This window comes from Leuciscus leuciscus (assembly GCF_965113295.1).
Source record: "Leuciscus leuciscus genome assembly, chromosome: 4".
Lineage (NCBI taxonomy): Eukaryota > Metazoa > Chordata > Actinopteri > Cypriniformes > Leuciscidae > Leuciscus > Leuciscus leuciscus.
Genome location: NC_138728.1, coordinates 14,818,939 through 14,838,993, shown reverse-complemented (window position 1 = coordinate 14,838,993; position 20,055 = coordinate 14,818,939). Strand labels below are relative to the sequence as shown.

At 40.6% G+C, this 20,055-nt stretch overlaps 1 protein-coding gene across 1 annotated transcript in view; it reads right to left on the bottom strand.

The window, feature by feature from the left end:
- Positions 1-20,055, bottom strand: part of LOC309497532 (uncharacterized protein) — a 49,437-nt gene that overhangs the window by 1,834 nt on the left and 27,548 nt on the right. The window contains exons 7-25 of the mRNA XM_082167772.1: positions 16,982-17,090; positions 16,796-16,889; positions 16,564-16,602; positions 16,027-16,160; positions 15,760-15,939; positions 13,313-13,421; positions 13,036-13,200; positions 12,789-12,950; positions 12,543-12,623; positions 3,982-4,107; positions 3,719-3,853; positions 3,519-3,619; positions 3,216-3,324; positions 2,963-3,122; positions 2,747-2,855; positions 2,554-2,647; positions 2,334-2,372; positions 756-889; positions 480-659 (exon numbers count right to left, since the gene is read on the bottom strand). Of these exons, the coding sequence (XP_082023898.1) occupies positions 480-659; positions 756-889; positions 2,334-2,372; positions 2,554-2,647; positions 2,747-2,855; positions 2,963-3,122; positions 3,216-3,324; positions 3,519-3,619; positions 3,719-3,853; positions 3,982-4,107; positions 12,543-12,623; positions 12,789-12,950; positions 13,036-13,200; positions 13,313-13,421; positions 15,760-15,939; positions 16,027-16,160; positions 16,564-16,602; positions 16,796-16,889; positions 16,982-17,090 (2,260 nt within the window). The remainder of the gene's footprint in view (positions 1-479; positions 660-755; positions 890-2,333; positions 2,373-2,553; positions 2,648-2,746; positions 2,856-2,962; positions 3,123-3,215; positions 3,325-3,518; positions 3,620-3,718; positions 3,854-3,981; positions 4,108-12,542; positions 12,624-12,788; positions 12,951-13,035; positions 13,201-13,312; positions 13,422-15,759; positions 15,940-16,026; positions 16,161-16,563; positions 16,603-16,795; positions 16,890-16,981; positions 17,091-20,055) is intronic.

Sequence of the window (20,055 nt, the reverse complement as noted above, 5' to 3'; positions counted from 1 at the left end):
AGAAAAACAACATGTGGTGTCGGAGGAAAAGAGGCATGAGAGATGAGAGATGCGTATTTTCCCCGGGTTTAATAAAATGACTTAAACGTCACACTCATCCGCATACGATTGAGTGAGAAAAAGCATACAAATAAACATTCAACTCCGGTCACAAGTAGAAAGGGAAATAAAGGACAGTTTACAAAAGTCGGAAGAGTGGTTATCTCTTCTCCTGCTCACCTTTCACATCTATTACAGACACACACTCTACGCACATGTGCAGTTCTCATTCTACCTCAAATTACCGTAAGTGCACAAAGAGTAACTCTGCAGATCATTACACTGCAAATATTATTTTCCCACATTAACAGAATTCTTGCAAATTCTGTGTCTAAAATGGGCTGTATGACATTTGATTAAGCATTTAAAATGTGCAGTTTTTATCTCAAGGCACTGATGGGATATGGAAGCTGTTCTGCCAGTGGTCTGAAAGCTCTTACCTCCTCCAGGAGACTGTGGGCTGTATTCCTGTGCAGCTGGGCTGGGAACTGTAAGTGATGATACTGTTACCATGACAACGGTCGTCAGGAGTAACAACACACACTTTCACTGTTCCTTTAGTTCTACTGGGAGGAATGTGGAACCTTAAAGTGTCACTGGAGCGATCAAACACTGGAGATCTGAGGGGAAACATTCATGCACAGATATACAATATCATTTATCTCAATCTACACACATTCATAAATACGACTAAACACAAACACACATAATCTCACTCTTTAGGAATACACTCCAGATCCCCTTGAATATGGATTTTAATGACAGATTCCAGGTTCCTTCCTCTTAGTGAAACGTTGTTTCTGCCATGGAAAGAAACCTTGTTGGGCTCCAGAGAGAGAATCTCTGGCTCCTGCAGGACACAAAATGTTGCACTCAGTAAAGAAAGGGCGTACAGGAAAGGAAAAAAAATTATAATAATAATAAATCCATATAATTTAATATGACCACAACATTTTTAATGAACAGAAGTTAAAACTATTTTTTAGAATAAAAATTACATAATTAGATAATAAAAAATGATAATATATAATTGGAAATATAAATAATATCCATCCATCCATCTTCTTCCGCTTATCCGGGGCCGGGTCGCGGGGGCAGCAGTCTAAGCAGGGATGCCCAGACTTCCCTCTCCCTAGACACTTCCTCCAGCTCTTCCGGGGGGACACCGAGGCGTTCCCAGGCCAGCCGGGAGACATAGTCCCTCCAGCGTGTCCTAGGTCCTCCCCGGGGTCTCCTCCCGGTGGGACATGCCTTCCCGGGAAGGCGTCCAGGAGGCATCCGGAAAAGATGCCCGAGCCACCTCAGCTGGCCCCTCTCGATGTGGAGGAGCAGCGGCTCTACTCTGAGCTCCTCCCGAGTGACTGAGCTTCTCACCCTATCTCTAAGGGATCGCCCAGCCACCCTGCGGAGAAAGCTCATTTCGGCCGCCTGTATCCGGGATCTTGTCCTTTCGGTCATAACCCACAGCTCATGACCATAGGTGAGAGTAGGAACGTAGATTGACCGGTAAATCGAGAGCTTCGCCTTACGGCTCAGCTCCTTCTTCACCACGACAGACCGGTACATCGACCGCATTACTGCAGAAGCTGCACCGATCCGTCTGTCAATCTCCCGTTCCATCCTTCCCTCACTCGTGAACAAGACCCCAAGATACTTGAACTCCTCCACTTGAGGCAGGAATTATATTATATATAATTTAAAAAGCATGATGATTGACAGATTGTTTGCTGCTGATGTACAAGAAAACTACTGTTGTTTTAAAGGGTTAGTTCACCCAAATATTTAAATTCTGTCATTAATTACTCACCCTTGTGTCATACCAAACCCGTAAGACATTCGTTCATCTTCGGAACACAAATGAACATATTTTTTTAATGAAATTGACAGATTTCTGTCCCTCCACTGACAGCAACGCAACTACCACTTTGACGCTTCAAAAAAATAAATAAAGAGATTGTAAAACTAATATGAATAGGATGTCAGTGGAGGGATAGAAATCTCTCTGATTACAAATATCTTCATTTGGGTATCAAAGATTAAGAAAAGTTTTACAGGTTTGAAACAACATGAGGGTGAGTAAATGATGACAGAATTTTCATTTTTGGATAAATTTTCCCTTTAAGAGAAGATTATGAGCAAATTATTCCTAAGAAAAAGTAAAAGCAAAACAAAATACTCAGACACTTGTAAAGTCATATTCATAAGTTAAGTCATATTAATTTGAAATAGGAACAAACTGAAAAAACAACATCCCTATTCTGTGAAGTTGGGTTCATAATGAGTATGACACTTACACTGTAGATAATCTCAGGGCGTAGATCTTTACATGCATCCTAAAAAGTAGAAAAAGAGAGAGAACTGAGCGGTTCATTTACTTCCTGAGTTTTCTTCAGTCGACACAATGATATTTAAGCTATTATCAATGAATTAATATAATCTTGAATCTTTTTAAAGGTTACCTATTTCCCAATACATATAATGAAGCACTGGATTGTAGAATACAGTATGTCTCACCTGTATGAGTAACTGTGGTCCAGTTCCATGAGTCCAATCACAACGCTGAGAAGAAGAGGACCACTGACACCCAGATGAGACACACTGCACACACCTGCATTCATGCACACATGATGTATTAATATAATCTATAAAGCTCTGTGTTATCATTACTGCACTATGCAATTTTTCACACTGAATTTAATTTTCTCACTCTGTATAAGGAGCATTTGTGTTTTCTGTGATACTGGAGCAGTTCCTCAGTGTCAGTGTCTCTGTGATCTTCTGATCCTTAATGGTAACAGTAGCAGAGACTTCTGAAACTGAATAGATTATCAAAAATGTTTATGGTTATAAAGAAAATTATATTCTGACTACAAAAAGGCACTGTATAATAGCGCACATACAACTTCATTAATAGAAAACTAACCTCCAGTATAAAGTATGTGGTCAGGAAAAGTACAGGAGCAGTTTGGGAAAACTGCAGTCAGATCAGACCCGTCACACAGATTCACACTTCCTGTGGTGAAGGAACATGAGAAGGCGGGATTTCCTGTGCTCTCCAGACTCAAGGCAAGATGTAGAGTAATCTGTGTAGGAGAGGGCAATGTTTGTTCTTATAAACTATTTCTTAAATATGTTCCCTAAATGATGATAAATATTTTAAGATTATGACCCTCTACCTTTCTAGAAGAATTCTCTGTCATCTGAAAAGAAAGCAGCTGTGTCTTAAGAGAGTTTTTTGGGATGGACACCCATGAAGTTTTTGAGCATTCATCTTGAGTAGAACATCTAGATAAAAACATCATCAATATATCACGTACAGATCTGTTTGCACACAGCTCACCATGTCCATATAGATGGTAAGAACTTAAAAGACTGTTCAACAGTGAACCATTAGGCATATTATTGTTAGGTGATGATGCAGCCTAGAGCAGATATCATGTGTGATGTGTGAAAAGTCACATGTGATAAAGGCAGATCACCTCTGTGTGTCCACACACCAGCCGCAGAGAGGATCCAGAGCAGCTCTGCAGTCTTTCAGAGAGCTGTATTTAGCACACTGAACCACAGACACTCTTCTGAGCTACATCAAAAACATGAGCAGAAAGAGATAAGTGTGATGATTCAATGTACTGTAACACACATGTAAAGTAATTGCAATTTCTAAATTTCTAAACCTCACCTCTTTCCTCACAGCGATGTAGATATATTTGAAATCTACTGGATCAAAGTGCATTCTGGGAAGCACTGCTCGTTCATCATCAGATTTGTACAGCACTATTGGACAGCCTGGTGTGAATTTCTCATCCAAAACCAGCTAGAACAACAAACAGAAATATAAATCATAAATTGTGATTGTATAGTAATTCAAATGCAGAGGTAAACAACAGATTAAATGGAGGGCAGGAATTTAGAAATGAAAACTTATTGAGAGGTGAAGGAGACCTTTATCAGTTGTCCATCACTGGTTCCTATGAACAACACAATCCAGGATCCACTTCTAACTGCTGCCACTGATGACATTGAGCTGTACCTGAACACCACAGAGAGCGGCTGAAGGTTACTACCACTCTGCAACACAAAGAACAAAAATATTATGACTCTGGTGAATAGTGAAATTAAGTTTTGTCATGCAACATATCCTATATTCTATTACAATTATTATACATAGGTTAACTCAAATCGGTACAACTACTAGGCCTAAACATAAAAAAATAAAATAATAATAATAAAAATAAAAAAATAATAATAAAAAAACATGTAGGTTATAGTGAGCACATAAATGCTGATTTTCCAACCTCAGATTCACATTTTTCACCAGTAGCGCAGAAACCCTTCACTCGGCCTTGAACTGTACTGATGTCATACAGAGCCAGCGCGGTGTTCTCCGGATCCTGCTGATTCTGCGCACTGAACACTCCTGCCCAAATAACACCGTTCCCTGAGGGAATAACGGTGGAGGAGACGAGCACTGGACGAACTTTATCATTGCAGCACTCTATCGTTGCAGCCTGTAGGGATTTGAATATCTCTTTCTTTTTTCTTCTATTGCTGTCCATCCGCAGGACGTGCACTTTCCACTCCGAGTCAGTCTTTGCGTTGAGAAATAAGTAGGACTCTGAGGGAGAAACTCTCTGGAATCCGTCAACAAACTCCACATCTCTAGCGGTGCTCAGGATGGAGGGGGATAATCCGTCCTCTATGTCGTTGAAAATCCCACCAGTTTGAGACTGTAAAGTGTTCCACAATTTAACAACAGGATACGGATCTTGAGGTTTTGTTTGTTCGTCCTTTTTCCCAACCAAAAGGTACCTATCGGTACTTGGACCTGCAATGAACGCAACAGATTTCTCATTCTGTCTCGGTCCTACCAATATATGTTCATCGTAAATACTCTTTGTAATGTCATTTATATCAAGAACTTCACAATATCCATCTCTAAAGGTCCCACAGGTTATCAGGGTGTCGTTGTCGTCAAAAGGCACTAGAATGTTGACTCTATTTTGATGAGTGGCATTAGTGATGTCCTTCCTCTTCTCCTCAGAAAGATCGAGTCTCATCCGATGTAGTCGATGGTCAGTAAGAACGAACAACTTACTTTTACCAACTACAAAGTCCTTGATGTCTCCATCAAAGTTCACCAGATCACTGCAAATGCAATGTTTCAAAAGTGGGACCACAAGTATTGCAAGTAAGTATCCTTTCATCTTGCATATCTGAGAGATCAGATAAAGTTTCGAGATCTTGTCACAGAGATCAACTGCGCTCAGATGCGTCCACGGCTGAAGTGGATAGAAGTGAAAGCAGCGGCTCTGAAGATGCCTGATGACTTCCTGCCTTGTTTTGGATGTTATACCATTTCATAATGAGACACTTTTCATAATCCTACATAAAATAAAGAGTAAAAGGAACAAGTATGTAGGCGACTCTCTCTTGAAATCATTTTATTGACAGCAGACTTTATATTTATTATCTTTATCTTTAAGTTCTACAATCCTTTGTTTACTGCTGCACCTTTGTGGTATAAAAACAGCTTCATATTTAGAATAAAATATGATGAAGCAGGGAAAAATATATATTTCTTGATTATGTTTTATCATTTGCTTATGTTTTATCATTTAATCATTTATTTTAGATCTTAAAAATCATTTATTTTAAGAAATCATTAATATCATCATGTTTCTCATTAGTATCATTTGAAATGTATATTAAATGCTTTTCTTTTATTCATATATTTATGCCTCAAATGTAGCTGATTGACTTTGGGTGAACTTTTGTAAGCTATAGCTGTTTAAATGAGGTCAAGAGTCTATAAGTTTCCAACAGACAGACAAAGAATGTTCGAATATCTCAGAATAAAGTGATAAACGAATGTTATCTTAGCTGAACATCTTGCAGAAGAGACATGTGCAGTAGTTCTGTATTGTGTATTGTATTAAGATTAACAACTTTCTGACACATGGGGTACGAGTGTGTCCGCCTCAGTGTGTGAAACCACAAAAGAAAGATATGTCTTTGTCTTTCATGTTTGCTCGAATGAGATCGGAAAGAGGAAGTTAGCCCTGTGCTGATAAGCATCTGCAGAAGTATTTTCTGTTCTGGTCAGTCTACCTTGGACTCAGACCTTGCTCCTTCGCAACCTTTTCAAAGAGAGATCTCTCAACCAAATTGAATACTATTGGCTAAGAATATTATACTCAGAGTGTTTTAATTATATTTTACTTGAAAATAGAAGTGATTTTAACTGTTCTGATTATTGATGAATTATCAGATGAATTATTTGACTGTCTGCTGTTAAGAAATAAAAATTGGCATTAATCATCTGACTGGATCTCCTCCCTGCATCAGAATATAATTTATTGCCACTTAGATCTAAGTGGTTTGAGTAATTAATAATTAGTAGCCTAACCAGGCGAAAAAAAAATGTATCATCACTAATGCCACTCATCAAAATAAAGTCAACATTCTAGTGCCTTTTGACGACAACGACACCCTGATAACCTGTGGGACCTTTAGAGATGGATACTGCGAAGTTCTTGATCTGAATGACATTACAAAGAGTATTTAGCCTACTATGAAAGTATATCGGTAGGACCGACGAGACAGAATGAGACATCTGTTGCGCTCATAGCAGGTCCAAGTACCAGTAGCCTAAGTACCTTTTGGTTGGTAAAAAGGACGAACCAACAAAACCTCAAGATCCGTATCCTGTTGTTAAATTGTGGAACACTAGTAGTAACAATGATGGACCTCCTGTCAAAAAATGATTGATTGACAGGTGCCCTGCCCCTTCCGGTGACAGGTGCCCGCCCCTTTTGGCATAGGATCAAAGGGATCATCAGAGAACAAAGGGAGATCAAAGATATCAAAGGGTTAACCTTTGACCCGGTTAGCCCTTGATCATGTTTTGACTTTTGATTGACAGTTTCGGGTTTTGATGCCTTTTGGTATTGACAGAAGGTTTTGAAGCCTTTTGATATTGACAGAAGGTTTTAATCGTTTGAAGTTTTGATCGTTTGAAGTTGGTATAATAATAATACGTCATGGCTATGACAGAAAGTTCTGGGTTTTGAAGCCTTTTGAAGTTGGTAGGCTATCACAGGATACTCCTACATATTCCTGAGTGTATCTGGGCTGTCATGTAAAAACTGATAAGTGTAATAAGGATCCACTGGAGGCAAGTTGATAGATGAGAACCCATGTGCAGTTTATTAACTAAAACAAAACATGACGTGGCATGAAAACAAAAACCAAAGCATGAACTTGCATAACAGCAGACTACAGGAAACAATACTTGACCAAGACACATGGCAAACATGAGGGCTTAAATACACAGACTAAATGACAAAACAAGGGACACCTGTGAACAATGATCAGACAATTAACAAATGACAAGACATGGCAGGATCACATGACAAACAGGGAATCACATGACAGACATGGAAACAAGGCATGACACAGAAACATGACAAGAACAAACCTAAAATGTGACAGAATCCCCCCCTCTAAGGGCGTCTCCCGACGCCCAACAAAACCAAAACACAAGATAAGACCAGGAGGGTGGTGGAGTGGAGGAGGTCATGGGGGAGGGATGGTGGGCCAGGCCCGTGCAGGGGGACAGGACATGGGACGTGGCATGGCGTGGGCGGGCCTGGGTCGTGGCATGGCGTGGGCGGACCTGGGCCGTGGCAAGGCGTGGGCGGACCTGGGCCGTGGCAAGGCGTGCGGACCTGGGCCGTGGCAAGGCGTGGGCGGACCTGGGCCTTGGCATGGCGTGGGCGGACCTGGGCCGTGGCATGGCGTGGGCGGACCTGGGCCGTGGCACGGCGTGGGCGGACCTGGGCCGTGGCACGGCGTGGGCGGACCTGGGCCGTGGCACGGCGTGGGCGGACCTGGGCCGTGGCACGGCGTGGGCGGACCTGGGCCGTGGCAAGGCGTGGGCGGACCTGGACCGTGGCAAGGCGTGGGCGGACCTGGACCGTGGCGAAGCCAGGGCGGATCCGGCAGTGCAGGAAGCCAGGGCGGATCCGGCAGTGCAGGAAGCCAGGGCGGATCCGGCAGTGCAGGAAGCCAGGGCGGATCCGGCAGTGCAGGAAGCCAGGGCGGATCCGGCAGTGCAGGAAGCCAGGGCGGATCCGGCAGTGCAGGAAGCCAGGGCGGATCCGGCAGTGCAGGAAGCCAGGGCGGATCCGGCAGTGCAGGAAGCCAGGGCGGATCCGGCAGTGCAGGAAGCCAGGGCGGATCCGGCAGTGCAGGAAGCCAGGGCGGATCCGGCAGTGCAGGAAGCCAGGGCGGATCCGGCAGTGCAGGAAGCCAGGGCGGATCCGGCAGTGCAGGAAGCCAGGGCGGATCCGGCAGTGCAGGAAGCCAGGGCGGATCCGGCAGTGCAGGAAGCCAGGGCGGATCCGGCAGTGCAGGAAGCCAGGGCGGATCCGGCAGTGCAGGAAGCCAGGGCGGATCCGGCAGTGCAGGAAGCCAGGGCGGATCCGGCAGTGCAGGAAGCCAGGGCGGATCCGGCAGTGCAGGAAGCCAGGGCGGATCCGGCAGTGCAGGAAGCCAGGGCGGATCCGGCAGTGCTGGAGGCCAGGGCGGATCCGGCAGTGCTGGAGGCCAGGGTGGACCAGACAGTTCAGGTGGCCAAGGTGGACCAGACAGTTCAGGTGGCCAAGGTGGACCAGACAGTTCAGGTGGCCATGGCGGCGCGGCCTCCATGGTCCTATCAAGGACCCTACTGCCCCCCCCCCAAAATTTTCTTGGGGACAGCTATGGGGTTATGGGCTGGAACAGACAACGACTCCAGAACAGAAATGACGTGAAAAGTCTCAGCAGTCGTGACGTGAACAGAATCTGGCTCGGCAGACGTGACGTGAACAGGCTCTGGCTCGGCAGACGTGACGTGAACAGGCTTTGGCTCGGCAGACGTGACGTGAACAGGCTTTGGCTCGGCAGACGTGACGTGAAGCTCAGGCTCTGGCTCGGCAGACGTGACGTGAAGCTCAGGCTCTGGCTCGGCAGACGTGACGTGAAGCTCAGGCTCTGGCTCGGCAGACGTGACGTGAAGCTCAGGCTCTGGCTCGGCAGACGTGACGTGAAGCTCAGGCTCTGGCTCGGCAGACGTGACGTGAAGCTCAGGCTCTGGCTCGGCAGACGTGACGTGAAGCTCAGGCTCGGCAGATGTGACGTGAAGCTCAGGCTCAGCAGACGTGACGTGAAGCTCAGGCTCAGCAGACGTGACGTGAAGCTCAGGCTCTGGCTCGGCAGACGTGACGTGAAGCTCAGGCTCGGCAGATGTGACGTGAAGCTCAGGCTCTGGCTCGGCAGACGTGACGTGAAGCTCAGGCTCAGCAGACGTGACGTGAAGCTCAGGCTCTGGCTCGGCAGACGTGACGTGAAGCTCAGGCTCTGGATCGGCAGACGTGACGTGAACTTCAAATGTGTGCACCGACCACACACACCATATGGCTGTGGCCATAATTGTTAGTGTAGCCATAACTGATGGCTCAGGTTCAGGCGTGGCGGCGGCCATCTTGTCAGGAGACACAGGCTCGGTGGCAGCCATCTTGTCAGGAGACACCGGCTCAGCGGCCAACGTGGCGTGAACAGACTCGGACTTGGCAGGCGTGACGTGAAGAGATTCAGGCTTGGCAGACATGACATGAAGAGATTCAGGCTTGGCAGACATGACGTGAAGAGATTCAGGCTTGGCAGACATGACGTGAAGAGATTCAGGCTTGGCAGACATGACGTGAAGAAATTCAGGCTTGGCAGGCTTGGCAGACATGACGTGAAGTGGCTCAGGCTTGGCAGGCATGACGTGAAGTGGCTCAGGCTTGGCAGATACTGTGGGTTTGTGGGGCTTCTCAAAACCTACAGTAAATGAGGAACCGCTTAATAATAGGGCATAGTCAATATATTGGGCCAAGGACCAGTGGATTTTTCCCCCAGGAAGCTGGGAGCGAATGGGCTCATTTAGACTCACCCTAAATATGTCCTTGAGGGCCACGTCATTAAAATCCAACTGGCAACACAGCCCACAAAATTTCTCCACATACGTTTCCAGGGGAAGATTCCCCTGGCATAGGTTTAGGAGGGCAACCGCTGGGTTCATTGTAGGAGGTCAAGTATTCTGTAATAAGGATCCACTGGAGGCAAGTTGATAGATGAGAACCCATGTGCAGTTTATTAACTAAAACAAAACATGAAACAAAACATGACGTGGCATGAAAACAAAAACCAAAGCATGAACTTGCATAACAGCAGACTACAGGAAACAATACTTGACCAAGACACATGGCAAACATGAGGGCTTAAATACACAGACTAATGACAAAACAAGGGACACCTGTGAACAATGATCAGACAATTAACAAATGACAAGACATGGCAGGATCACATGACAAACAGGGAATCACATGACAGACATGGAAACAAGGCATGACACAGAAACATGACAAGAACAAACCTAAAACGTGACAATAAGGGAAAAACTGTGGAAGTGTATCTCACACAAAAATGTTGAAAAACCATTCAGTTCTTTTAAAAGAATATAAATGAAATGTTTATAAAGATCTTACTAAAACCTCACACAAAAAGTTTAAATAAAATAGAGTTAGAAAAAATTGCAATGAGTCTCTCAAAGCACCACCGTCTCAAAACATAGGGAGCGCGCTTGTGTCTCTCTCTGTGTGTGTGTGTGTCACGGGATTCCCCTCTCTGACATCTGAAACGTGCTGTTCAGACACTGTGATTAAACAATGTCATACAAAAACATTCTATTCATTAAAATAATGATCGTGCCAATTAAACTAAAGTTGAAAAAAAAAAAACATACTGTTCTCATGCTAATTTAACTACGGTTGAAAAAACTGTGGAAGTTTATCTCACACAAACGTTGAAAAACCATTCAGTTCTTTATAAGTATATAAATGAAAATCTACCTCACAAAAGTTTGATGATTACATGTTTAGAGAGTTGAAGAAACATACAGCTTATGAATGGGTCCCAAAAATTGCACCAAGTTAAATGTTTAGAGAGCTGAAGAAAAAGAAAAACATGCAGCATGTGAAAATAGGGTCACAAAAATGCAATGATTTTAAAGTTGTAAATACAAAAGATACCAGAGTGTTTACTGAAGCGCCTCTCACACCAGCGTTTGACAGTCTCTGACTCAGAGGGTCCCTCACAACCTCCGCATTCCTGAGCGCATTGGGGGCTTTCCATAGCCATAATGATTTTTGTACCATAACTGCATATTCGATCATGTACACCTAAACACGACCATCACAGAAAACTATAAAATAAATAAATAATTTAAGATCATTTCTAAGCTGTATTGCACGCGCGCACACACGGTTCTAAAAAATGAACTAATCTCTATGTACATCATGTCACAGCGTTTGTAATGTTAGTCTGCTAACGCCTTTCCAGAGCCAAAGTTTTGTTCACACTAAATTTATTTCAAAGCATAATCGTAAAAGTTTAAATATGATCTTTTAAAAATGAAAGATTGTTTAAATAAAATCTTTAAAGTTTGAATACATTCATATCTTCTATTTATCTTTTAGAAGATTACTGTGTCCTAAAGTATAATTGTTATTAAACAATGTCTGTTGAAAAACTGTACTTAGTCGTCTTAAAAGATTCAATCAGCATTTTTTGTCCATGCTGGGGTTTCAATTTTTATGGTGGGGACTTTCCATAGCCATAATGATTTTTGTACCGTAACTGCATATTCTATCCCGTACACCTAAACACGACCATCACAGAGAACTACATTTGTACATTTTCAAAAATGAAATAAATATATAAATAATGTAATATCATTTCTAAGCTGTTTTGCGCGCACACAACTAATCTCTATTCTAAATTATTATTAATAAAATATATAACCAATGAATAATAACATATGTTACTAAAATGTATTTAAAAAATGTAAAAGCATAACCTTAAAAGTTTAAATGAGATATTTTAAAATTAAAAGACTGTTTAAATCAAATCTTTAAAGTTTTATTAAAATCATATCTTCAATTTATCTTCTCGCCACAAATTCTTCTTAACATAAATTATCAGATTAATAACAAAAAAATAACAGAAGAATTTTGTAGGTGTTCGATGAAAAAGAATCAATGAAAGCGTTCTCCTACAAAATAACTGTAAATAACAAACCAGTCCTCTGCAGGAACTTTGAATTGATTGTAAGTATATAGCGCCACCTGATGTTCAGTCTCAGGATTGCTCTCACAGGATATTTGAACGCAGAGGTTGATGAATAGTTAAAGCAATGACAAAATATATATTTTTTTATGTCAAGTTGAATAATTAACTTATATGTTAATTAATGAACTAATATATATATATATATATATATATATATATATATATATATATATATATATATATATATCGCAAATAATGATTTTAAGCCTTTTTCAAAAATAATTAATTTTTATTTTATTTTTGAAAATATATATATTTTTTCTGTGAGTGTTTTCATTGCTCTTTCATACTTGGCCAGGTGTGTTCTGTGGACTGAGGCAGAACAAATGCTTTGGATTCCCCATCCTGAGAACATAATTCCCAATCGTGATCTAAATGACAATGAAAAGCAATGTCTTTTAATCTCATAAAGTTGATTTAATAAGATTTAAATTAAACTTAACACAGCACTGTTAACAGCAATTATCAAGTCAAATTATGAACTTCCATGTTTATAGATTTACCAAAGAATTGCAAATATCAAAAACCAGACGTACAGTTATTGAGTCCACATCTGTGACGGCTCCTGATTCTCCTTTAATCTTACAGATGATGGCATTGGACTCAAACACCTCCAAAACACACTGACACTGCTGATCTCCCTGTAGACCCGTCACTTTCACCTCACTCATACTCAAGGTCAATGCATCTGCCTCTTTCTGAGAAATAGAGATCCACAAGATGAATTTGTGTTAACTCAAATTATAAAGTTCAGGTCTTGCTCAGTTTTTAGCAATTCTTTACCTGAATGTTCACCAGTAGGTCGTTGGCCACCTGTAAGGTGGTGAATGTGAATTCTGGATCAGGCTCGTAGGACAAATACCCACAGTCAATAGTGGAGTTCACAACTTTCAATAATAAGCTTAACAGTCCACTGCCATAATAACGGGGGGAATGAAACCAAAAGCCCTGAGAAAAGAGAGACAATTAAAATATGACTCCAATATGACTTTAATTAAAGATGTTATCCCCTTAATTCTTTGACATAATTCGCCCTTTGACCTCTGTGTGTCAGTCTTACCCCTGAGCTTCTGCTGTATTGTGTTTGAAGCTCTTTATTAGAGTGACGGACAATAACTGATTCCACAGATTCCATATTGCTCCCCTGAACATGAATCTTCCTTCCACCACTGAATAAAGAGATATTCAAACCAATTTCAGTCAATAATGCATAATAAACAATGTTAAAGTAAAAGTTAAGTATTGACATTTTAATTCCTCCCATTAACTTTCCTGAATGTGTATTTCACACACACAAACACAAAGACACAAAATTCAAGATATTTCAGCAACCAATGGAGGTAAAACATGCCGAAAACATGAAAACAGTCTGGCTGTTAGGAAGCAGTTTGCTCTTACTAAACTAACGACTAGTCTTGGTCACACATGAGTCAGTAAACTTTGTAACACAAAGTTGAGATGTTGTTGCCCAGAGAGAAAAACAACATGTGGTGTCGGAGGAAAAGAGGCATGAGAGATGAGAGATGCGTATTTTCCCCGGGTTTAATAAAATGACTTAAACGTCACACTCATCCGCATACGATTGAGTGAGAAAAAGCATACAAATAAACATTCAACTCCGGTCACAAGTAGAAAGGGAAATAAAGGAAAGTGTACAAAAGTCGGGAGAGTGGTTATCTCTTCTCCTGCTCACCTTTCACATATATTACAGACACACACTCTACGCACATGTGCAGTTCTCATTCTATCTCAAATTACCGTAAGTGCACAAAGTGACTGTTACAAACTGCAGCTCTCAGAACAAAGACAAAACATGGAAATGACCTGACCTTTCTTACATATGAGTGGGTTTTTTATTTGATTTATTTTTTCATCAAGAGTAACTCTGCAGATCATTACACTGCAAATTGGAAAATACCAATCTGGCTTCAAGAAAGGACATTCAACTGAGACTGCATTACTGTCAGTCACAGAAGCCCTACGGATCGCAAAAGCTGCTTCCAAATCTTCAGTCCTCATTCTCCTGGATCTGTCTGCTGCCTTCGACACGGTGAATCATCAGATCCTTATGTCCACCCTCTCATCACTGGGCATCACAGGAACTTCACTCCACTGGTTTGAGTCCTATCTCACAGGTAGGTCCTTCAAGGTCGCATGGAGAGGTGAGGTATCCAGAGCACATCAGCTGACCACAGGGGTTCCCCAGGGTTCAGTTCTTGGTCCCCTCCTCTTCTCCATCTACACCACATCACTGGGACACATCATACAGGCACATGGTTTTTCCTACCACTGCTATGCTGATGACACGCAGCTCTTCCTCTCCTTTCAACCAGATGATCCCACAGTAGCTGCACGGGTCTCAAGCTGTCTGGCGGACATCTCCACATGGATGAAGGAACATCACCTGCAGCTCAACCTGGCAAAGACTGAGCTTCTCGTCCTCCCTGCCAATCCGTCTCTACAGCACGACTTCACCATCCAGCTAGAGTCATCATTAATCACCCCATCAAGATCGGTCAGAAATCTTGGAGTAACGTTTGATGACCAGCTGACCTTCACAGATCACATTTCAAAGACAGCTCGATCATGCAGGTTTGCACTGCACAACATCAGGAAAATCAGGCCTTTCCTAACTGAGCATGCAACACAACTCATCGTCCAGGCCCTGGTCATCTCTAGGCTTGACTACTGCAATGCTCTTCTGGCTGGACTTCCAGCATGTGCAACCAAAACCCTACAGATGATCCAGAATGCTGCAGCTCGTCTTGTCTTCAACGAGCCCAAGAGGGCCCACGTCACTCCTCTGTTCATCTCTCTGCACTGGCTACCTCTCGCTGCTCGCATCAAGTTCAAGGCACTGACGCTTGCTTACAGAACTATCACGGGCTCAGCTCCCTCCTACTTTCACTCACTCCTACGAGTCTACATCCCTACCAGACACCTACGATCGGTCAACGAGCGACGTCTCGTGGTTCCATCACAGAAAGCCACAAAATCACTTTCCAGAACATTCTCATTCACAGTTCCATGCTGGTGGAACGTTCTCCCCACCCTCATCCGGAATGCAGAATCCCTGACAACATTCAAAAGACAGCTGAAAACCAATCTCTTCCGTGAGCACTTAACCTTATAGGAAAAAAAAAAAAAAAAAAAAAAAGTTTTCCTTTCCCTTTGTAACATCACTTATCAGGCTTATGCTACTCTGAATAATACCTGAACTTCGTACTTTGAGCACTTCTTGTGTTGTTGTTGTTTTTGCCTCTTTATGATGACTCGCTGAATTTTGTCCTAATTTGTAAGTCGCTTTGGAGAAAGGCGTCTGCTAAATGACTAAATGTAAATGTAAATGTGCAAATATTATTTTTTCCACATTAACAGCATTCTTGCAAATTCTGTGTCTAAAATGGGCTGTATGACATTTGATTAAGTATTTAAAATGAGCAGTTTTCATCTCAAGGCACTGATGGGATATGGAAGCTGTTCTGCCAGTGGTCTGAAAGCTCTTACCTATACCAGGAGACATTGGGCTGTATTCCTGTGCAGCTGGGCTGGGAACTGTAAGTGATGATACTGTTACCATGACAACGGTCGTCAGGAGTAACAACACACACTTTCACTGTTCCTTTAGTTCCACTGGGAGGAATGTGGAACCTTAAAGTGTCACTGGAGCGATCAAACACTGGAGATCTGAGGGGAAACATTCATGCACAGATATACAATATCATTTATCTCAATCTACACACATTGACTAAACACAAACACACATAATCTCACTCTTTAGGAATACACTCCAGATCCCCTTGAATATGGATTTTATTGACAGATTCCAGGTTCTTTCCTCTTAGTGAAACGCTGTTTCTGCCATGGAAAGAAATCTTGTTGGGCTCCAGAGAGAGAATCTCTGGCACCTGCAGGACACAAAATGTTGCACTCAGTAAAGAAAGGCCATAAAAAGAAATGGAATAAGGAAGAAAAAGAAAATCCATATCCACTTAATATGACCAAAGCATTCGTTAATAAACAACAGAAATAAAAGTAAATTTTATTACATACATTTTATAAATGATAATAATATGCAGTAATTAAATATAATTGTAAATATGCATAATGATTGTGATAAATTATTTATTGCTTATATTATATAGAAGAAAGCAACTTTTGTTTTAAAATCATTTTAAAAGCAAATAGTTCCACAAAAATCAAACAAAATCCTCAGACTCTTGTAAAGTCACATCTATTTGAAATAAGAACAAACTGAAAAAACAACATCTCTATTCTGTGAAATTAGGTTCATAATAGTATGACACTTACACTGTAGAGAATCTCAGGGCGTAGATCTTTACATGCATCCTAAAAAGTAGAAAAAGAGAGAGAACTGAGCGGTTCATTTACTTCCTGAGTTTTCTTCAATCGACACAATGATATTCAAGCTATTACCAATGAATTAATATAATCTTGAATCTTTATAAAGGTTACATATACATATTTCCCAATAAGTATACGTATAATGAAGCACTGGATTGTAGAATACAGTATGTCTCACCTGTATGAGTAACTGCGGTCCAGTTCCATGTGTCCAATCACAACGCTGAGAGGAAGAGGACCACTGACACCCAGATGAGACACACTGCACACACCTGCATTTATGATATGATTTATTAATATAATAAAGCTCTGTGTTGTCATTTCTGTACTATGCAATTTTTCACACTGAATTTCATTTTCTCACTGTGTATAAGAAGCATTTGTGTTTTCTGTGATACTGGAGCAGTTCCTCAGTGTCAGTGTCTCTGTGATCTTCTGATCCTTAATGGTAACAGTAGCAGAGACTTCTGAAACTGAATAGATTATCAAAAATGTTTATGGTTATATAAAAAATATATATTCTGACTACAAAATTGTACAGTATAATAACGCACAAGTAGTTCATATGAAGTAGCTTATGTCAAAAAATGATTTATGACCCTTGATTTATGGTCATGGCTTATGTTTATGGCAGGAAGTCCTTATATGGGTGTTTTATGATGCCCCTATGGTATGTGAAATTTGATGCATGTGTGGTTCCGGGGTTTTTTGTGTGACTGTAAGCTGCTTGGTGTGACAAGGAAGTGAATGTTTTTTGCAGGGATGTTTTTATTATTGGTGGAATTAATAATAAAGTCCACAGATTGGTGAAATTATGAACATGAAGAAATCTCTCATGGATTTGTTTTCAGATGACGAAGCAGCGTCCATAATGTCTGTGGGGAGAATAAAAACGGGGTGAATGAAATTAAGAAATAGCATTGACAAATTAAAAAGCATATAAAATAACAGATAAGTGAAATAAGATGAAATTTATTTAAGCATAACTATTTCTAAAAGTAAGTTTTAACCTTTTAAACACCACATTATATGAGTTAAGAACCCATTGTTTTGTTTACATTGATTTTATTGCAACTAAATAAAGGTTTAACCCTCTGGCCTTCTTCGTAAATGGGTTACACTTAGCTTCCTCCCTCCCGAAAACGGACAAAGCCTTAACATTTTACTTTACTTTTTCCCAGGATAACCAATCAAATAAATTTTTGTTCTATAATGTTTTCTGATTATTATTTAGAATTTTTAGAATTTTTTATGATACTTTGCATTAATTATATAATTTTTATGAGCAATTTTTCCATTAGAATTAATATATATATTTTTATTTTATTTTATTTTTCAATAAATGCAACATTTCACATCAAAATAGAGTGCAGGCCTAAAAAAAAAAAATTCAAGTGAGAAGAGCGCCATCTAGTGGCTTCAAAATGTATTAATTTGTGTCATGTCCTATAACCGCCTATAGGCGGCCTATAGCTTTTTTATTTATTTATTTGATTTATTCCCATTCGGAAAGAAACAAATTAATTACTAAGCAACCACTGAATGGAACAACACAAATTATATATCATTTTAAAGCTTAGGATCTCAGCTTTTTAATGCATCTAATTACATGTATTAACTCCTAACGAGTGCTGAGTAATCCCTCTAAAACCGAGTGTACCACCAGCAGGCGCCACCTAGCTGCGAACATATTAATTACCATATTTTTCAAAAATCTTGCCTTGATTAACACAAAGTTGATGTCATTTGAAAGCTTAGAGTTTGAACTTTACAGTGAATGTATCCACTTTGAAAAACTCTTAAGTATTGCTGAGTTATTTGCTGATAAATATAAAAAATAATTTCATAATCTATAAAATAATGTACTGCAATGTGTCAAAAACATCATACAGCTCATGAAACATTCTCAGATAATTGAAAATGGCACTTCATTTTTTACAGCATATTATTACAATTAAAATGAGCCCAAAATTAACATAATCTATTGCTTTTATGACAAGATATTCTTCATGGAGAAAAAATTGCCCATGAGGGGGTGTCAAAGACTGTACAAAAAGGCTGTCTCTTTTCCAAATGCTGTAACTTTTGATTCCTTTATCCAAATTTTTTTATTTTTTTATCCAGATGCAGCTAACATGTAGGGGGACTTCACTAAAAAAAGAATTTTCCTCCTACCTTATTTCCTTCCTGAGTTATTCCATGACAAATAAGAAAGATATGCAAAATCATAATAAAAATTATATACCGGTATATATATTGTCTTTTATCCGCCGTTTCTTGGCAGGACAATGTCCAAATGTAATGTAATTTATATTTTCAAAAAATTTAAAAAGAGTTCTTTCAAACGATACCTAACTTTTGACTCTCCTTGCTATAGTTTTGGAGTTATTATGATTATATAATTTTTATATAGTTTGGGGCAAAATTTGCTGTTTCAGTCTTACCAGTTCATTTCTCTGTGTGTGTGTGTGTGTGTGTGTTTGTGTGTGTGGGTGTGTGTGTGTGGGGGGGGAGGGTGTCTTATTTGCACTCTTGATGTTTTAGAGTGTCACCCCTTCATTGCTGTACACTTTTTTTCAGCACAGTTGCTGATCTGTAGCTTGTACCACCAAAAGTTTCTCTGAGTTTTCCTATTTTTTCGTATTTCCCATTCATTTCCTATGTCGCCCGTTTTCGGGCGGGAGGAAGCTAAGTGTGACTTTTTTTTTTTACGACCCTTTAACATATCAGAATCATCTCCTTGATTTTTTTGTGTGTTCATATAGGCAATACAACAAAAGTCACCAAGTTTCACCCCCATCCGATGAAGCAAAAAAAATTTAACAATTCGAAACGTTCAAGTTTTCGGGCGAAGAAGCCCAGAGGTATATGGGTACTTGGCATGAAATTTAAAGCACTATTTATCTAATTGTATAATAAAATGATTATACATGTTGTTTTATGATGTCATATTAAAGGCACAATATGTTTGTTTTTTTATTTAAAAATATAAAAAATCACTATATCTATGTTATATATATTTTTAAAGTTGTGTATTTACATTATCCCGACAGTTCCAATTAACTTCTAAATCCAGAGAAATTAATATTTTAATTCGAAGACACGGACCGTGTCTTTATTTCCGTTTTGTCGCCGTCAATGCCGTCATATCCGTGTTGTCTCTGGTTTCCGCTCGTGCTGCCATGGCAACCAGAGCTATGAACCAGAGCCCTCTGATAGTAACCAAACTGACGCGGACAACTGTGTAGTTCGCAATGTCTATTTGCACGCTGTTGTTGTTTCGTTCAAACATTATGGACAATGGCAAGCAGACTTTGGATAAAAAAGGAGAACTAAACCGAGAATCAATATCAGCGCGGTGTTTTCGAGATGTCGAGAGCTCCCACGGACACTATATAAACGAGAGCTCCACGTCCGAGACTTCGACAACTCCTACAT